This window comes from Macaca thibetana, chromosome 8, assembly GCF_024542745.1.
Source record: "Macaca thibetana thibetana isolate TM-01 chromosome 8, ASM2454274v1, whole genome shotgun sequence".
Taxonomy (NCBI): Eukaryota; Metazoa; Chordata; class Mammalia; order Primates; family Cercopithecidae; genus Macaca; species Macaca thibetana.
The window spans coordinates 114333471-114354477 of NC_065585.1; the positions used below are offsets into that span (position 1 = coordinate 114333471).

Here is a 21007-nt window from a genome sequence, read left to right on the forward strand (position 1 = left end):
TTTTGTAGAAGAGCCTGAACAGATAAGAGAGTATCTGTTGCTTTTTCAAAGCAGAGAAAGCTACTTGGACCTGAAACCAGATGATAAAAAAGTAAAAGATTAAAAAAATATATATTTATAAGGCATACACAAAGATAAAAGCTAAATCTATAAGGCAGAAATATTAGGACTGTTGCAGTTATCTGTGCTCAGTCCTCCTTCTGCCAGAGAGACACAAGTTGTCTATGATTAGCAGCCTATCTTACTAGCTTATAGACATTCATTTATCCTTTAAATTACTATGTGGCTTCAAAGGTAGTATTTTATATTCTTACTGTGAATTTACATAATGTTTATTATTTTACCCTTCAAAAAAAGTCTTCTAAACTAACTTTTGTTTGTTTGTTTTAACTTTTCTTTCATGTCAATGACGACATCTGTTTTGGGAGCTCAGGGGCCAGACGAAGGTAAGAGATTTGATTTGTTACGTGATGCTTGTAAAGATCTTATGTGCATATTGTTGAACTCTTAGAATTTTTCTTCTCAAAAAGGAAAATATTTTCTGTCATCTTATACAAGTAATGCAAGCTGTCAGCCTACTCACAAATCTGAAGCCATTTATTGGCATGGGAAGGGCCGGAGGTTTATGGAAAAGCTGTATTTGCACTTTGACCACTTCTGGCTGGTCTCCTAGCAGCTACAACACAGATTCCTTTTGTGCCATAGATTGGCTCAAGACTGGTAGTTCCAAACTGTGGTCAAAGCCGACTCATCCTCCCTGCTCCCGAGACAGCTGGGGTTGCATTCCCCGCCAACAGAAGCCTGTGCAGCCGCAGCCGCCTCAAGGGAACATGCTTTCGCCTCTGTCTTTTAGGGAATGTGGAGCCCTGCTTGAAGTGAGCACAAAGACTGTTTCTTATCTGACCATGAAGTTACTTGGAACTTCCAGGAAACTTAGATTGCTAATCTCCATTCTTGGGGTTTTGTTTTTCCTTTAGAGCCCGTGGCTGAATTGTAATTCAGTTCTCTATTATTATTGCTAAAATGTGTATTATAGACATGGCTGTTTGGGACTCTGACTTTTTAAGATCTTTTATTTATTAAATTTTTTCCCCCTAACCACAGGGACTGAATGACAAACAAAGTCACCCTGTCAGTATAAAACATTATTAAGAAAAAGTTGAATAGGGCGCTGGTTTCTTTATATATGTAAACTTTCTCTCATCTTTTCTACTGAAAATGTGTTGGATTATTTTTGTTTTCTTATTTTTATGTATTTTTTTGAGATGGAGTCTCGCTCTGTCACTCAGGCTGGAGTGCAGTGGCGTGATCTCGGCCCACTGCAACCTTTGCCTCCCGGGTTCAAGTGATTCTCCTGCCTCAGCCTTCTGAGTAGCTGGGATTACAGGTGCCCACCACCACACATGGCTGGTTTTTATATTTTTGGTAAAGATGGGGTTTCACCATGTTGGCCAGGCTGGTCTTCAAATCCTGACCTCAAATGATCCACCCGCCTCGGCCTCCCAAAGTGCTGGGATTACAGGTGTGAGTGATCATGCCCAGCTGTTTTTTTATTTTTATTGGTGCAGAGGCTGGAGGTTGCATTGAAGATATGAAGGAACCATTGCCTGGCTATTTAAAAATTGTTCATATTTTATTTAATTCAGTTGCATGTTTAGAGAAAATGTGTTGACTTAAAACACATGGGAGGTTAAACACCTCAGAGGTCACCTCTGGTGAGAGGTGTACTTGTTGAACAGGGAGACCTTGATTTTTCCTTTATGCTTCTATGTTATTCGAATTTGTTATAGTGTTTACTTGGAAAGAAAAGGCTTGTCCACTTTATGAAATCATTGCCTGGAAGATACCTATAATAATTTATGAAGTTGCTAAGCCTTGAAGAGGATGATTGAGTGCTGGAGTAAATAAAAAGTGTTTATTAGTCCCCAACTTTGTGCCAGGCTTTGGCACTTTCATATTGGGGAATAGAGCTAGGCTAGCCTAGTGGTGCAGAGGAGGGACCTTGGATCCAGACTGTGGGCTGGAATCCCAGCACCGCAACCTGCTAGCTGCAAGGCGCTTACCTTCTTTGTTCCTCAGGTTCCTTTGAACAATGTTGAGCACACGGGCTTAGCTCCGGTATGGTTGCTTCGGTGATAGCCTCTCAACTCAAATTGGGAATAAGAAATGTCACTGTTAAATCCCTAAAAGAAAGACAAATAAAAAAAAAACCCCAATAATAATGGAGAGGAGAGTGCTATTTAGAACCTATCTGTGGTAAATATACAGTTGGCCTTCTGTATCTGCAGATTTCACGTCTGTGGTTCAACCAACCGCGAGTTGAAAATAGTTTTTAAAAAACTACGAAAACTAATACAATAAAAGTCAAAATTTAGGGCCAGGCACTGTGGCTCACGCCTGTAATCCTAGCACTTTGGGAGGCCGAGGTGAGCGGATCACAAGGCCAGGAGATAAAGACCATCCCTGCTAAGATGTACCTGCAAACTAACATGCACACCATCGTCAGTGAAACACTGTCTCTACTAAAAATACAAAAAAAAAAAAAAAAAAAAAAGCCGGGCATGGTGGCAGGCGCCTGTAGTCCCATCTACTCGAGAGGCTGAGGCAGTAGAATGGTGTGAACCCAGGAGGTGGAGCTTGCAGTGAGCCGAGATAGCACCACTGCACTTAGCCTGGGTGACAGAGCAAGATTCCATCTCAAAAAAAAAAAAAAAAAGTAAAAATTTCAAAAGCAGTACAGCATAACAACTATTTACATACATCTACATTGTCTTAGGTGTTTTCAGTAATCGAGAGATGATTTGAAGTAGATAGGAGGATATTTATGTGTTATATGCAAATGCTACAGTATTTTATACAAGGACTTACACATCCATGCATTTTAGTATTCATAGGAGGTCCTGGAAGCAGTCCCCCTCAGGATACTAAGGGACAACTGTATACACATGTGGAGATGGGGCTTTTGAAGTGAGAACTAAGCTTACAAGAATCAGGATGGTTTCTACTTAGCCTTATTAAGAACAGAATTAATTAAATAAAATTATGGAGATGAGCGTGGAAAGCTAGGGCAGGAGAAACTTCGTTTGAGCTCCACGTTTTATTTAATCCTACTCTGCTGTAATGATTCTCACTATGGTTGACACCTGGAGTTTGCAAGGTAGTTCCTCCCAGTTTGATGCCCAGTCCTTTGGGGCCATCTTCCATCTTCCTCCTTTTGTTCCTCTCTGTTTGAAAATGGCTTAGTGAGCCACCACTGCTGATAGAGAATACATTTTAGCTTTGGAAAAACATGGAGGGTGAGCAGTGTGTAACACAGCACTGCAGCTGGATGACATCTTCTGGGCCCAAGGGCTCTTGGGAGCTGTCACCCACTGGGGGTCTGCTTTCACTTCCTGGCCTCGCTTCCTCCTCACTACCCCATTCCAGGGAACAGGTGTCTCCCCTGCCTGCTGTTTCACACAGAGACGCAGGTGTGCTGATCCTCACCTGTCCAGAGGTGCTGAGTCAATTGTCCTCTTGGTTGCTGCCAGGGTTTTCTCCCTGCCCCTTTAGTTGCCCTCCTGTTACCTCCCAGAACTGCTCACTGGCTTTGCAGCCTGTGTTCTCCCTGCAGGCCCCCACCCTTACCCCCATCAGTTTCATCGGAACTATTTTTTCAGGAGTTTCTCAATTCTGATCCAGGCACAAGCAAGTACTCTTGGTTTCAAAAACTTGTTCTTTTCCCCCCCTTGTCTCCCTTTTTGGCATTTTCCCCACTTCCCTTACCCCCTGTCATTTTGAGTTAATTTTAGCTGGGTGATGGATATCAGTATGCATTCTTAATTTACCATCTTAACCTAATTTTCTTTCTTAAAGAAATTAACCTTTAAACTTCTGGTCCAAATAATCTTGAGAGTTTACACAGAAACCTTCTCCTGCCAACACCAAAATTATAGCAGGGATAGATAAAATATTTTAAAATGTGAAAATCATGTCATCATACTCAAAAACAACATATTTAGACCGGGCATGGTAGCTCACAGCTGTAATCTCAGTACTTGGGAGGCTGAGGCTGGAGGATTGCTTGAAGCCAGGAGTCTGAGACCAGCCTGGGCAATATAGTGAGACCCATCTCTACCCAAAATTAGAAAAATACAACAACAACATATGTAACTTCAAGGACCAGCAGTAAGCAAGGGCTGAAGTGACATATTTTGAGGGCTTTGGAATCAGACCAGGTGCCTGGAGGTGATTGGAAGTTCAACTCTTGCCGACTCATGGGGGCACTGGTGTATAGTTGGGGACTGGAGCCAAGCTCACCTTGTGAAAACTGATTTGGGTGAGCCTTCTCTGTGAGTGTGGGCTTACAATCAGTTTTTGGCCACCAACACTGAGCTAATGTCTGTGTTAATAGGAAGGGATAGAGACATTGGGCCTTGAGAAGACCAAAATCTGGGCTTCGGTAATGGAAATGACAGCATAAACTAGTCATGGAAAGGTGGCCATCAGGAGAGGAAAAAATAAGCAATCATGTAAACCATAAAATAAACACTCCCTGCTAAGATGCACCTGCAAACTAACATGCACACCATCATCAGGAAGCATAGCAACAGACTCGTAAAGTGGGAGAGTGTGGCAAAATGGGAACCGAGATACATTTTAAAACAATTGCATTTAAAATCTTTAAGGAGGTAAAATCACAAAACACGAATAAGTAGATTTGAAACTGTCAGAAATTGAAAAAGTGAAAGATGCAGTCAGTGAAAAACTTGCCTTTGCTTCGTTGGTTTAAAGAAAAAGAAATAATTAGTGAAAAGAAGCTTTTCAAACAATGCAAAAGAACTATGTGATATTCTAGAAAGTGGTGATAAGGCGAAAGATCAAAACAGATTATCTGTAAGATCCCAGCAAGTAGCATTTTAATACAGATTGTGCCTGCTTTTTATGCATATAGTTTTTTTGTACAAATATAGAATCATACTCTGGACTTTTATAACTTTTTCATTAACATAAACTTTTTTTTAAATCAGTAAGTCTTCTATACCCTCAAATCTATACTTGTGCATGGGCGTGTCATAATTTATTTAAACATTCTGCTATTTTAAGCTATTTTGGACATGCTGTAGTGAGCATCTTTAAATGTTATTTAAAAATATCTTTGACTACAAAAATAAAAATATTGAAAACATAAAAACATAAAACAAAGATCACTAATTTTGTTGCAAAAAAATAAACTTTATAGGTGTAACTGTGTGTGTGACTATAGGTGCATGTGTGTGTGCAATAGCCATTTTATTACACATTTTGTTTTGTAACCTCTTTTGTTACTTTGTGAATAGTTTTCTGTGTAAAATATAGAGTCATATCACCTATAGGGTGTTTAGTTCTCATTGTAAGCCTCTACATACATAATTAATTCCCATTGTATGACAATAAGTTGTTGTATTTCACTATTATGAACAGTTCTATCAGTTATGGTTTGTAAGTAATGTTAAGGTTTTCTTAATACACACTTATGTTCACTTTCAACAGGTGTTTGCTTATGATCATTGTTTCTGGTCTATGGATGAATCTGTCAAAGAAAAGTATGCAGGTAATAGAATCCAGCATCCTGTCAGCTACTGATCGTATAGAAGAGGTGTTCAGTATTTTTTCCTTTACACGATTGCTTGGCAAACCCCCCAAACTATGTGTTTCATCTGCTGTCACATCGCAATAACAATCATCAACACAGAAGATGACTGTGTGTGACCAAACATGGGGGTGGTTTTCCCTGCACCCCAAGCAGCAGACATTGGCTGAGCGTCCTCGAATTCAGTTCCGACGCTGTCTACCTGGGGACGGAGTCAGATCCACAGACTGAGGAATCAGTCCCACAAGACTGCTCCTTCCTTCCCACCAGCGCAGGTCCAGGCCTCTAGAACTTCTGACCTACTGGCTTCCAGTTAGGGTTCCCACAGCCTCCTCTTCTGGTTTGATTAATTTGCTAGAGCAGCTCGCAGAACTCAGGGAAACACTCATGTTTAGGGGTTTATTACAAGGGATTTTCTTTAAAGGACACAGGTAAACAGCCAGATGAAGAGATACAGAGGGTGAGGTCTGGAAGGGTCCCAAGTGCCGGAGCTTCTGTCCCCGTGGAGGTGGTGTGGCACCTTCTCGGTGTGTTGGATGAGTTCTTCCTGTTGGGCCCTGTGTGTTCAGCAATCCAGAAGCTCTCTGAACCCTGTCCTTTTAGGTTTTTATGGAGACTTCTTTACATAGGCATGATGGTCAACTGATTAGAAATGTGATTAGACATAAAGCGCATGATCTGAACACAGTGTGTCCTGTCTGTTCAGACTTTTCTTGGCCATTCTGTGTAGCATTCCTTCCTCTAGGATATGAGGCAGGACCTGTGGAATGAGAAGCTCGAGACCCACAATCAGAGGAGAATCTTGCCTCGGGCAGGTAGAAGGAGGGTAGGAGATCAGATCGTTTCCTGAGGCCTAAAGTGCCCCAGCAATGTAAAAGACTGCAACAAGGGTTAATGAGCCAGGAACTGTGGATGGTAACCTATATCTGTATATTTACCATAGGATATATATGAGTACCATAGCATTATTTTGCATAACTTTAGAAAGTACAGACAACACCCTCCCGTGTTTGCTATTAGAGTTTTTAATGTTGATTAGAAAATGGGAGACTCACGATGTGCCATTCTTGGTATATGCTGATGAAATTACATGACTAGTGCACACAGTGGCTATTCCACACTCACAATCCCCAGCTCTTACATGAGGCTGGGAGCGCAGGGTTGCTCCTTAGATTGCCCTGGAGGCCTGAGATTGGGCGGGAGAGACAGGAAGGCATACTGAAAGAAGGGGAGCACCGGCCAAGGAGAAAAGGAACCCTAGGCCCACCTCACCTGTCAGAGCTTCAGTTTTCTCTCTTTGATGAAGAGGAAGATACCATATTCTCTCTAAATTTTCTTTTGGCTCTGGAAGTCTGTTACTCTATTCTAAATGATGACTGTCTCTAGCCCCATCTCACCACAAGTTTAGGACTACAGAGACAGCCTTTGATTGCCTTTATTCCTAACTGCTTTTGTCACCTGTTTTTAAACAATCTCTTTTAAATATTAAGCATCATATTGTTTTGGCTTCTGTTATGAGAAAGATGAATATTATGGCTGTTTGGAAGTTAAGATTCATTTGGTCTAGGTGGCCCAATATCAGAAGTATAAATTAACTGGTATTAAAAAAAAAAAAAAAAAAAAAAAGAAGAGACATAATGGAATACCCTTGCCATAACATAAAAGCATCCAGTTCTTCCATATGGTATTGAGACTAAGTGAGGTAGGGTGACTTGTCAGATTCACATTCGATTACTGACTATTGACGTATCTCATTTGGCCTGTGGGGGGAAATGACATATCTCATTTATCTCCATGGACATAAACTTGACTCTGTGGTTTATGTCCATGATGAAAACTGGGGGAAATTTCCAGGCTCTGACTCCCTGTCCTAACTGGTATGTATTATAGATCCTGTAATTAGAAATTGTCACTGAGGGAAAGGAGAGGGGGTTGATATATATGATTGTTGTAAACTCTGGTACCCACTGAATAAAAGCATTGGCTGAGTGGTAAATAGTTAAATCCAGGTACACCTGGGTTCCAAGTATAAATTTCAGATATTTATAATCATTGATTATAAAGTGAGCAGCTCATTGGCTCTGCATTGCAGGGGATTCTTAGTAGTGTTTATTTGTTCAAGTATGTAGTACAGGGAGCTGATTTTCCCTCATGTGCTAACTAGAAATAACCTGGAAGGCATAAGGCTTTGGGAACATTCATCAAATTTAAAAATCTTGTTTGGAGATAAATAAGCACATTATACGTTTTTGAGATTTTTGTTTTTGTTTTATGAATTGTTCATATGTAGTTTTGGCTTAAAATGTCTTTTCTCTTATTCTCTCTCTCTCAGGTCAAGATATTGTTTTCAAGTGCCTTGGGGAGAATATCCTGCAGAATGCTTTTGATGGCTACAATGCATGTATCTTTGCCTATGGACAGACTGGTAATGTTAAATAACATGGAATCACATAACCATCAATGAAGGAGAAAGTAGAACTGTGTGTATTTTACTGAATAACATTGCTGATTTATTCCTTGTTATTTTTGCTTTCAGAAAGTATTGTAGATGTTGAAAGTAGTCAATAACATTATTTTAGAATGAATGTGATAAAATTAGGATTGGGATCTTTTATCTTTACTGATTTTTCTCACAAGGCACTAGCAGGGTTGTTTTTAAAAAAAATACAGAGCTATGACCGTTGAACATATTACTAGCCATGCCTATAGATCATGCTTTTTTAAGGCTTTCAGAATCTTAACAGAGAAAATACCAAAAAGAATGTACTTCTTAATGTCTCTCCAGTAATAACTAATAAGCTTTTTGGCTTTTGCATCTCTGTGGTCAAGAAAAGAAAATCTATTTGAAGTGAACTTGTTACTTTTATAAGAGTAAAGCGTACAGCTTGTCCAACTAGAAATGTTCTCACCGAAGAATGTGTCAGATGTTTTCAAGAAGCCTTGTGTCGTGTTGAAAGGGCAGAAAGCTGGGGTCAAGTGGCGACAGCTCCAGTGCTGCTCCTGCAGCTGGCCAGTGGAGAGACCTGGGCAGTTACTTAACCTCTCTGCCCTTTAGTGTCCTTACCTGGAAAGGCTGATGATCATAGACCTTCTTGTAGGGTTGTCATAACGAGTTCCCATGTGCAGACTTTTTACAGAAGTCCTGGTACTTAGGAAATGTGGCACATTAGCTTTAGGTATTATGATAACAATAAAATGTTGCGTGACAAAAGCAGCAACTTGTAGGTTAAAAGCATGTTTGCAAAAACACTGGTACTAAAAACGGAATTATACTTAAGTATCGGTAGTTACTTGTTTTTGGACAGTAGGACTATGGTAATTTAAGTTTTTTCTTTCTATTTTCCTATGTTTTCTAAATTTTATTTAATATATATTTCTTTTACAAAGGAGAAAATGCATTTTTTTTTTTTCCCTGAGACGGAGTCTCGCTCTGCTGCCCAGGCTGGAGTGCATTGGCACAATCTCTGCTCGTTGCAGCCTCTGCCTCCTAGGTTCAAGCGATTCTCCTGCCTCAGCCTCCTGAGTAGCCGGGATTACAGGTGCCTGCCATTGTGTCTGGTTAATTTTTTTGGTATTTTTAGTAGAGATGGAGTTTCACCATGTTGGCCAGGCTGGTCTCAAACTCCTGACCTCAGGTGATCCCCCCACCTTGGCCTCCCAAAGTGCTGTGATTACAGGCATGAGCCACCACGCCCAGCCAAGAAAATAATTTTATATAAGAAAAAATAAGATTATTCTTTAGTTTCCATACTAGAGTGAAAGGGTAGTGAGTTAATTTGCTCTGGGGTCTGCAGGGAGAACCTATTTTTTTTGTGCTGTGATCACTGGTTGGGAGCAGGCACAATAGTATTAATTATATGGCTCTTCCAGCTTATTTCAGAAAACTTTTAGACCTCACTATTTCTCAGTTGTTTTAGGTATTTTCTAAAAGTATGAGGATGATTAAAGAAGTTTCTTTTTCTTTTTCTTTTCTTTTGGAGATGAAGTCTCACTCTATAGCCCAAGCAGGACTGTCGTGGCGCGATCTTGGCTCACTGCAACCTCCGCCTCCCGGGTTCAAGCAATTCTGCCTCAGTCTCCCGAGTAGCTGGGACTACAAGCACACGCCGCCACGCCAGGCTAATTTTTTTTTGTTTGTTTGTATTTTAGTAGAGATGGGGTTTCACCTTGTTGCCCAGGCTGATCTTGAACTCCTGAGCTCAGGCAATCTGCCCGCCTCAGCCTCCCAAAGTGCTGGGATTACAGGCATGAGTCACTGTGCCCTGCCTATTTTTCTTTCTAAAGGACATTTGCTTTTCACTTTCTCATGTGCAGTAAGAAAGCTTGTGTATTTATTATTCTCATATTTGGATGTATTTTTCATTGCATTTTGCTAAGTGTTTATAATTTATTATGAGCAACAGAAAGAGGGTTATATATTTAACTTCTCAAAGAGACAATAGTAACTCTGATTTCCTTGTTTTTAGGATCTGGAAAATCTTACACCATGATGGGCACAGCTGACCAACCTGGATTAATCCCAAGACTTTGCAGTGGACTCTTTGAACGAACTCAGAAAGAGGAAAATGAAGAACAGAGTTTTAAAGTAGAAGTGTCCTACATGGAAATTTATAATGAAAAAGTTCGAGACCTCCTTGATCCCAAAGGGTAAACGAATTTGAGACTTTAGTGTTTCAGCATTGTGAACTGAAACAGACTTAAATTGGCTTAAGTACAAATCTTACTTTTTAACTTTTTAAGAGGGTCTCGCTCTGTCACATAGGCTTCAGTGCAGTGACATGATCATAGCTTACTGCAGCCTTGAACTCCTGGGCTCAAGAGTTTTTTTTTAATCAAGAAGTTTCAGGTGGAATTCAGCTCTTTGCGGGCTGTGAGGTGAGGAAGAGGCATTATCAGAGTGATGAAACCTGGTCTTTAGGACAGTGAATTTTTAAAGATTCTCAGGAACAAAAAAAAGTGCCCATGATTGCATGGCGCAGACTTGGAAAGAGAATTGGGTCAGAAGTCTTAGGAGGCCTTCACAGATGCTGGTTTGACACTGCAGCTGTAACTGAGTGAGGAAAGTGCGAGGTATCTAGAAATCTATTCCTTCCACAGAGAGTTCTTTGAGTTCAGATTTTAAGGAAGCGTGACAGTGGAGAGAGATGGAGATAATGACCACAGCCTGTGGCTTGTTGATGTAAAAACAATATTAGGAAGGTCAAAGAGCCAAATAAGCTGAGGCCTACAGAAAGTTTGGAGGACAACAGGAGGACATTTAGTTTTGCCGGATGAGGAAGATGATCAAGGAAAAGAGAATCTTAGAGGCAGTGAATCTTAGTGACTCTCAGTCAAGAGCAAACAGAACCCTCAGCTCTTCTCTGTTGTCAGTTTTCCTTGACCAAGATGATAATCTTCAGGGTTCTCTCAGGGAGATTGAATTGATGCTCAGTGCTTCTATACAAACTTAACAAACATTTATTGAGTGATCATTGTATGCCAGGCACTATGCAAGAGCTCACAATGTGGACAGAATGAGAGTTTTGTAAACAAATAATTAAAATACAAGGCAGTCTGCTTTTAACTTGTGAAAGAGGCTCCTACAAATTAGGGAGCAAAGAGACAATGACTGATCTTGCCCTGAGGAGAAGGGAAGATTCCACCGAGTGTACTTGCTTGATAACTTTTGTGCTGAGTGGGAAGTTTGTTCACTGGGAAGTTGGGTGAGAACTACTCAGGCGTAGGGAACAGCCTCTGCCACACCTTGAAGGTGTAAATTAATCATTAAATGTAAATCTCCTTTGGAGAATGATCCAGCAGTTCAGTGTGGTCAGAGAGTAGGATGCACAGAAGTCAACATGGAACGAAAGGAGGCCAAGGTGGGAGGATCGCTTGAGCCCAGGAGTTTGAGGCTTCAGTGAGCCAAGATCGTGCCACTGCACCCCAGCCTGGGTGACAGGATGAGAGATTCATCCTGTCTCAAAAGAAATTAAAAGTAAATTTCTTTTAATTAATAAAAACTGTTCCAAAACAAAGAGGCCAGAGAGTACCTTATGGCCCAGGTACCCACATCCTACTTAATATTATACCCCTGTATATGTATATATTTTGTTCTGCCTTGAATACTTTCTCTTGGACTTTGACCTCTGCAAAGATCATCACTTTTCTGAGATCCAGCCCAGACTTAACTCCTTCCAGAAATTCTTAGCTGACTGACTTCATACCTGTTCGTTCTTCTGCTTAATCCAGGGTGCTTGTATGGCATCTTTTCAACTTATCTGCACATGTACAGTCTTTAGTAATTTCTCCTGTGTTTGTCTTGGGTATAGTAATTAACAGCTTACTTACAGTAATGAATTAACAGTGAATTCCGAAGAGCTTCGGATTCGCGTAGCTCCAGATCTAGGTCCTCTACTTGTTACCTATTGGGCACGTTTCTTACGCTTTCTAGGCCTAACTTGTGGGCCTAGAGGGAACTTGAAGAGGGAAATGATAGGATACAATTATCTCAGAGGGCTGTTGTGACGATAGACTGGGATGATACACCTGAGGTCTTAGAATATTTGCTGGCATACAGTAAGTACTCAATAAGTGGTAGCTGCTGCTGTTATCTCCCCAGTGAAAATTTCTTGGAAATTTTTTTTTTTTAGTTTCTGAAGATTCAAAGTAAATGGATTAAAATCTCTAAAGGTGAATTTCGGTCAAAGACCATTTGAGAAAAGTTCGTTTTTTATTCACGTACTAATTATATCAATTCAGCATCTAGTATGTAGTAATATAATTATGTTGTTTTACTCAGGAGATAATAGAGGATACATTAAGAAAAAAGAGGAAATATGAAAGGAAAAAAGTGAATAATAGAATATATCCTGGGGTGAGAAGTAAATCAAATACTCTATATCTGCTTTATCCAGTTACATGGTAATAAGTGACATTTTTTTTGTGGTTGATCCTAGGGTACTATAGATTTTAGATTTAAGAGTCATTTCCTTATCCCCTGATTACTGTTTATATGAAGGGTTATTCTAGAACTATCCTTTTCTTGCTTTCTTTATTATGGGTATTAGCGATTGAATGCGATTCAGCTTCCATGCTAGTCATTCACTGTATGTGTTCAACATTTCTTCCCTTCCCCTCCTGCCTTCTTAGTTACTAGCACTCCCTCTCCAAATGATGATTTCTTCCCTTCCTCTCCTGCCTTCTTAGTTACTAGCACTCCCTCTCCAAATGATGGAAGCTAACATTTGAAGTCCTCTCTGTCACCTTAATCTCTCTCATCTTCACTTTGTTAGTGAAGTCTGTTCATTCATCTAGTGATTCTTATGTGACAGGACTTGTGCTAGGAACTGCAGACTCCCAAAGTAATTAGACATTATTCTTGCTATTCTAGAGCCCAAAGTTTATTATAATACAAATGGATAAAAGTAAATTAATTCCTGCCTAAGGCGAGGATAAGGAGAGCTGACTAAGAGGTAGTCAAGAGCAGATTATAAAGGAGCATACGTATCAAGCTGAGGAGTGTGCACCTCTCTTCATAGGCATCAAAGAACCACCAAAAAACTTGAAACACTGGTTGGGCATGGTGGCTCATGCCTGTAATCCCAGCACTTTGGGAGGCCAAGGCAGGCGGATCACTTGGGGTCAGGAGTTCGAGACCAGCCTGGCCAACATGATGAAACCCCGTGTCTACTAAAAATACAGAAATGAGCTGGGTGTGGTGATGTGCACCTGTAATCCCAGTTATTCAGGAGGCTGAGGCAGGAGAACTGCTCGAACCCGGGAGGCGGAGGTTGCAGTGAGGTGAAATCCTGGCGCTGCGCTCCAGCCTGGGTGATAGAGCAAGACTCCATTTGAAAATAAAAACAAAAACAAAAAAACTTTAAGTATTATAATTTATTACTTTTTTAAAAAAGATTTTGTGTAGTTCAAAAATGGACACACATTCGTGGTATAAAATAAGGAAAAAAATATAAAATGAAAATCACCAGTAACCTCATTATTAACACTCTTTTTTATAATTTAATTTTTAATTGACAAATGAGAATTGTATATGTTTATGGAGTACAGTGTGTTTTGATCATGTATATATTATGGAATGATTATATCAAGCTAATTAACATATCCGTCACCTTACCCACTTACCTTTTTTTTTTTTTTATGGTGCAGACATTTAAAATCTACTCTCAGCAATTTTGAAACACACACTGTGTTACTGACTATAGTCACCATGCTGTGCAATAGATCTCAAGAACTTACTCCTCCTAACGGAAACTTTGTACCCTTTGACTAACACCTCAACAAATATTCTTAATATTTTTGGTTTATATTATTAACTATGCTATCTGTGCTCTACAGTTTTCTCAGATGTCCTTTACTGGGTTTATTAGTTCCTTGTTTGCTAAGAGGGTTTTTTTTAAAAAAAAAAAAACAACTTACGAATATTTAATTTTAATTTTATTGAATCTTTTTTCATGCGTTTATTGAAATGATCGTACTTCCTTCCTCTGCCCCCTTAGGCTGTCAATGTGATTAAAGTGCGAGCATCTTTTTTCCAGTGGTCAATAGCCTAGAAGCCCTGAGATAAGCCCAATTTTGTATTTTGAAATCATTAGATTCAGTTTATTGTCTTTTGTTTGTCTTTCTTCATGACAGACTGGTCTGTAGTTTTCCTTTCTTGCACAGTTAACATTTACTGAGTTTCTGCTGTTTGTACCACATTCTGTGTAAGACAAATAGATTGTTCATATTTATTTGACTCTGCATTCTTTGTAGTAGCAAATAGACATCCCACAATGTACCCTTTGAGTGATGTGATATTTAATCACATTATGAAGTTTTCTTCGCAGTGAAGATTTTAAAGTTTGGTTTAAATTCTTCTGGGATCAAGTCGGTTGGTTTTATTTATTTGGGGTCTTTCTTGAATTCATTGTATATTTTTATGGAGCAGAGCTGAGTCCTTTTTAAAAATAGGCTATTATTAAAAAAATCATTTCTTTGTTTTTCGTGAACAGAAGCCGTCAGACGTTGAAAGTCAGAGAGCATAGTGTGTTGGGACCTTATGTCGACGGACTTTCTAAACTGGCTGTCACAAGCTACAAGGTAACAACATCCTGTATGTGAACGACTTAAATTTAGTGTAGTAGGGTGGGCTCTCTTTCCTGGCTTACTTTGTTGTTTTTTAAAATTGCATATATAATAGCATCACTTAATAAATCCCTTTCTACAAAAATCCTAAAAATGAGGTAGTTGATCAGAGACCAGTGAATAAATATAGACTAAATAGGATGAGGCTTTTAAATGAGAAGTTATCAGACTTAGTGAATCTAAAGTGGGTTTGAATCAATCTAGAAAATTATGAATTTTATCTTCTGTTGTTGTTTTCCCATTCTGGGGCCCACTTATACTTCCTTTTGCAGTTAATGTTTTTACTTTAAGGCTTTTTATGTATCGTGTTGAATTTTTTCTTAAACATTATTCTTTTAATAGAAAATTGTGATTTTCAGTTTTTGGTGATGTGTGTCAGTTAGGATTGTGTTCAGTTGCACATAACATTAAAAAAATGTAACAGTTCTTTGAAACATGGATTATTACCTGTTTTGTCCATTGTATATTCTCAGTGTTTGAAAAGTACCTGCCCTGTGGTAGGTGCTTTCAGTATATATTGGAAAGTATGAATGAATGAATGATGATTGAAACAAGACTTTTAATGGAAAAGAAATATGGAGGTAGGCTCTCCAGGGCTGATATGGTGGCCCCAAATGTGTTATTAGGGACCTGGATTCCTTCCAGTGGTCAACATAGAGAGGTGTGGTAATGTCCTTATTCCCATAGTTCAAGATGGCTCTTAGAACCAACACGTGATAGCACGCCTACTCCCTGAAGGAGAATTCCCAGATGGCCTATTTTAATTTTAAATCTTACTCACTAAAATGTCATGTGGCCAGAGTGAGCTGCAAGGGCATCTGGGAAATGTAGTCTCTTAGCTTGGCCATATGTGCCAAGTTGAAGATTGGGCTGTCTTACTGGAACGAAGTGAAGACTGGGTAATAGGAAGCATCTAGTCAACTTTCACACATACCATTTTTCTCACTCCTCATTAAGATCCTTGTAAGGCAGATGGGTATCATAGCTCTGCATTGTTGTTAATGCAATTAAAATCCAGGTTGGTTAACTGTTTTAGAGCTTATAACATTAAAAAAAAAAAAAGAAAATCCCTTGACCTTCCTATTGTATTTTGTTGTTTCTCTTTTTTAGTAGTAGTAGCAACCAAGTGGTAAATCAATGCAGAAAATTAGTCTCTTGACATTCTAATTTTTAAAAACAGGTCTGCCGAGTTAATGGGTGCAGCACACCAACATGGCACATATATACATATGTAACAAACTGGCATGTTCTGCACATGTACCCTAGAAATTAAAGTATAGTAAAAAAAATAAATAAAAAACAGGTCTGCTAAGATAGTAGTAGTCGGTGATATGCCTGGATGAAAGGAGAAATAACACAAGTTATTTATTTGTGTTGCTTATTTGTATAATCTAATTTGTTTTAACAATAAATTTGTATTGCTTCTGTATTAAAGAAACTAAGTTTTTTCAAATTTCTATATTAGATGAGGTTGGCGTGGCATACTTATTCATCTTGTGTGACCAAAGGTGTAGCTTCTGAACTTTGAGTCAAAGCTGCCACCTCTGTACCTGTAGCAAATGATCTACTTTAAGTTTTCAGAGATGGTATTGGCTATTGTACTCCACGGGGCCCAATGTTCATTGAGAAACAAGAATGTTAACTCCAAATGTTGTTGACTTAGTAGCAAAACTTGTAATGCATTTTGTAGTGTAGCAGGGTTTTAGTGTGTATTACACAAGTAAAGAAATGTGGGTCTATGATTTGTTTCCACTTAGGATATCGAGTCGTTGATGTCTGAGGGTAACAAATCTCGCACAGTTGCTGCAACCAACATGAACGAGGAGAGTAGCCGATCCCATGCAGTTTTCAAAATCACCCTCACACATACTCTCTACGATGTGAAGTCTGGGGTAGGTGTTCAGATGCATGACCTGTTTTTATATTTCTAAAGTGGATTGTGGTTTTTTTTTCTCTACAGGTGTTAGATGAATTAAAGTCCTGGCTAGACTTGTGTATCAATGAGGACTCTGGACAAGAAACAGAAGCCACTCTAGGTCAATAGAAAGGGATGTCATGTAGGGAAGCAGGTGATTCCAGGGTTGTTGGGACATCTGAGGAGGACCAGGTTCTAGACTGCCTCTTGAGGAATAACTTTCTGAACAGCACACATCTGGCCACCGGGGTGGTGCCACCTCTGAGGACACCTCTAGAACGCTGAGTTCCAGGCATACCCATAGCTGTGATCCAGGAAGCAGGAATAGAGAAGTTGCTTCGGTCCATGCTGCCACCTCATAGCATCCTGGAACCTGGAGAATGTGCTTACATTTCCCTAGTCCCGCTGCCAGCAGAAAGAGCCAGAAAGTGGCAGCAGGCGGCCTATGCTCTACTTCTGCTTTTCAGCCTCTAGCAGGTGTATCCTGAGCCTGGGCTGCCAGGGAGTCTGAGAAGTGTGGGTTTAAGCTTTCCACCCACTCCCACTAAAGGAAGGTGGAGCAGAAGTTAAGTGGACCGATGGCCCACTGTCTGCCCCAGCAGTTTTTGAATTTTAAACTGTGATGGCTAACTGAGTAAGCCAATGGTAATGCTCTCGCTTGCCTAGGCACTGTGCCTCACACCTGTAATCCCAGCACTTTGGGAGACCAAGGCCGGAGGATTGCTTGAGCCCAGGAGTTGGAGAACAGTCGGGTAACATAATAAGACTCCATTTCTACAGAATATTTGAAAATTAGCATGGTGTGGGTGGTTCATGCCCATAGACCTAGTGACTAGGGAGGCTGAGGTGGGAGGATGAGTTGAGCCCAGGAGCTTGAGACTGCAGTGAGCTATGATTGCCCCACTGCACTGGGCAACAGAGCAAGACCCTGCCTCAAAAAAACAAAACAAAACAAAACTTCTAGCTGATTTAGCAGAGGTTCTTTTGCAGTGTTGCCTTCTGTAAAACACCATTAGAAGGAATAAATGACACTGGGGAAATTGTACTATAAAATCACTCGCTTTTGTAGAATAACTTTTTGAGTGTTTGGTTTTGAATCTTGTGAAGAGTAAACCTAGTCAGAGATACATGTGCTTCTGCTGCGTTGCAGACTTGTCTGTTGCCTAGTATATTTGCGTCTTCCCTCTTAATGTGAATTTTACATATTTTATTATGATGCCTACCCCCTAGTGTGTCCATTTCAAATACCAGAAGGTAAAATAATCACCCTGGCAAAGTGCTATACTTTGGCAGGATTTTCATCTGCTGAAAGCATATTTTTCTCCTTTTACCATCACAGCAAGATTAGTGTAACAACAAAAAGTTCTTTGTTTCTTATTTCCTTTTCAGCATAAAACAAAAAACATACTGAGGACTTTTTTTTTTTTTTTTAAACTAAAAGTGCTTTTGATTTGGGATGCTGAATATCCTTTTGTTAACAGCATGTTTATTTATGGAAATGTCTATTTTAAAGGAAGGCTTTAAAAATGATTCAGTCTGTAGATTTTGGTATTGGTTTCCTACATTTCTTGTATTGCTATTGAAGTACAAAGTATGTTACATGTATGTGCTTGATAAGAAAACACTTTTGATAACGATATCTTTGTGTCTGTATGTATATAATATCTTAACTAGAAAAAGATATAAATCTAACACCCGACATGAAATGGAATTATATATGAATAAGATGTAAATGTTACAAAATATTTTGAGATTTTGAGGGATTCTTCTATTGTATAAAGGTCAGTTGTTTTTTTATGTCAGAATTGCAAGTGTTTTGTCTCAGGATTATTGATAAATATCCATGAAATTTTAAACACAGTTTCCAATAATAGTAAAATTTAACTCTTAGAAGTACTTTTGTATACTACTCTGGAAATTTCCTTGGGCACCCTTCAAAATGGCTCATTTTGGAGGCACTGTTTTTCTGAGATAATTAGCTTTCATCCTGGCTGGATTAGTAGTTTTATAAATTTTCTGTGTCTCCATCATTAGATTGTACAGTTTTCTTACAGTGTGTTATAGCAGCACAAAATAATTTTGAAGTAATGGTAAATACTTTTAATAAAGGGTTTAGATCATAAATTCATTTAGTTGCGACAGAACTGCTTTTTGTATTGCTTTTTAAGAGACAGGGTCTCACTGTGTCGCTCAGGTTGGAATGCAGAAGTGCAGTCATAGCTCACTGTGGCCTGGAACTTCTGGGCTCAAGTGAACTCCCACCTCAGTTTCCCAAGTAGCTGGGACTATAGGTATGCACCACCATGGCCAGCTATTTTTTTTTTTTTTAATTTTTTGTGGAGACAGGATTTTGCTGTGTTGCCCAGGCTGTTCTTGAAATCCTGGGCTCAGGTGATCCCCATTCCTTGTCCTCCCAAAGTGCTGGGATTACTGGCATGAACCACCACAACTGGCCTTGTGTTCCTGTTTATTAGCACTGATTGATTTCCTTTGTAGACATCTGGAGAGAAAGTGGGCAAACTGAGCCTGGTGGATTTAGCTGGCAGTGAACGAGCAACGAAGACGGGCGCTGCAGGGGACAGGCTGAAGGAAGGGAGCAACATTAACAAGTAAGTGCTCTCAAGCTTATTTGTATTGCTTTGTTGATTTGATAGCCAATGAGGGAACATCTGTGGTTATTAAAATAATAAGGTGATTTGGAATTTTTTTCTGGTATTTTCAATGGCCCTGGGCTCATATGAGGTTTTGTTGAGATGCCTGATGGGGCGAAAGAGCACAGCCTCAGGTCAGGGTTTCTCAACAGTGGCCCTGTTGCTGTTTTGGGTCAGGTAGTTCTTTTCATGGGAAGGGTGATCCTGTGCTTTGTAGAGTGTCTAGCTGCATCCCTGGCTTCTCCCCACTAGATGGCGATAGTAGCTGCCACCTCTTCCCCCACCCCTAGGTGTGTCAACCCAAGCTCACTTTCAATATCCGTGGCTGTTCCTTGTGGGGACACAGTCACCCTCCAGTTGAGAACCACTGGTTTAGCTATAGAGAAGATCAAAGGTAACTGGTCTCTCAGAGTGGAGCTGTTGAAACTTGACCTGTGTGTTGCTCTTTGGACAAACATGTACTAACCACATTGAGCTTTTCCTTTATTAGACACTGTCGTGCTTGTCCAAGTCCAAGAAGCTAAGACTTTACCAAGTAATATTTTGTTCACCAGTTCCTTCATGTGGGCTCATTTTAGGTTTTGTTGAGATGCCTGATGGGGCCGAAGAGCACAGACTCAGTCAGGTCAGGGTTTCTCAGCAGTGGCCCTATTGCTGTTTTGGGTCAGGTAATTCTTTTCATGGAAGGGGTGATCCTGTGCTACGAATAATACGAAGTAATATTTTGTTTACCAGTTCCTTCATATGGGCTTCAAATTTTCTCCCTCAAGCCGAATCGTTAGCTCATTATGGGTAGGAAGCTTTTCTGTCCTTGTGGCTCCCAGAAGGACACATAGGAGTCATAAACCAAATGGAGATGATAGAACACCATCACCCAGATGCTATCCTATTATTGAATCTCATATATATAATTTTTGCTTTGTACTATGGTTTAATTACTGTGTTTCTGGCTTGCTTTCTTAGAGATATGTGGTTTTGGTATTATATTGACCTGAAGATTTATAGCTCACATTTTTATGTACTACAAAATACTGGGCTAAGCATTTTTATTGCTTATAGTAGTATTGGGGAAAATAGCTATTTCGAGTTGTGTGCTTTTGAACTGAGCAGCAAAGTGCTGACAGGGTGCTGCTCACATGCAGGTACAAGGGCATCTTGGTGTTCAATCTTTGTGCTAAAATGTGACATTTGATATATTGTTGTACCATGCAGGTCCCTCACAACCCTCGGTCTGGTTATCTCAGCTCTTGCAGATCAGAGTGCTGGCAAAAACAAGAATAAATTTGTTCCATATCGTGACTCAGTTCTCACTTGGCTGCTCAAAGTAAGTTTGTTTTTTTTCTTCATGGCAAACTTTTGGTGGTTGGCAAGAAGAAAGGAAAAAAGAGTAGACTGTTAATCCCTTCCAGGTATCATTTCCTCCATCGGTGTGCAAATGTATAATTATTAGGCTCTTATGGTAATGACATTTTTGATGGAATAAACATAGGTTTTTTTTCCTAGCAATTCACATTCCAGCTTACTAGAACCTGGATGCAGTGAGGTTGCTGGACGCGCACGGAATCACACGATTGCTTCTGGAGATTTGGGGGAGTAGAGAAAGGGCCTTCTGCTAATCTGACTGCTGTGTGAGTCATGGAGGAGGAGCCTCCGCTGCCCTCACACTCAAGTGGGCCACCCTGGCCTACCACAGACTCCTTTTCTTGG

At 39.9% G+C, this 21007-nt stretch overlaps 2 protein-coding genes across 10 annotated transcripts in view; one reads left to right on the forward strand and one right to left on the reverse strand.

Annotated features, from left to right (window-relative positions):
- The window catches only part of DCTN6 (dynactin subunit 6), a 1120059-nt gene that overhangs the window by 990908 nt on the left and 108144 nt on the right, over positions 1-21007 (reverse strand). The window lies entirely within an intron of this gene.
- The window catches only part of KIF13B (kinesin family member 13B), a 194916-nt gene that overhangs the window by 67330 nt on the left and 106579 nt on the right, over positions 1-21007 (forward strand). For 5 of the 6 annotated variants that reach the window (XM_050802410.1, XM_050802406.1, XM_050802408.1 and 2 more), the window contains exons 3-10: positions 434-446; positions 5512-5572; positions 7944-8036; positions 10078-10258; positions 14602-14689; positions 16492-16626; positions 19146-19258; positions 20513-20624. In XM_050802410.1, coding sequence (XP_050658367.1) covers positions 434-446; positions 5512-5572; positions 7944-8036; positions 10078-10258; positions 14602-14689; positions 16492-16626; positions 19146-19258; positions 20513-20624 — 796 coding nt within the window. Of the gene's footprint in view, positions 1-433; positions 447-5511; positions 5573-7943; positions 8092-10077; positions 10259-14601; positions 14690-16491; positions 16627-19145; positions 19259-20512; positions 20625-21007 lie in introns of those variants that run through there. The other variant, XM_050802411.1, reaches the window with a different exon arrangement.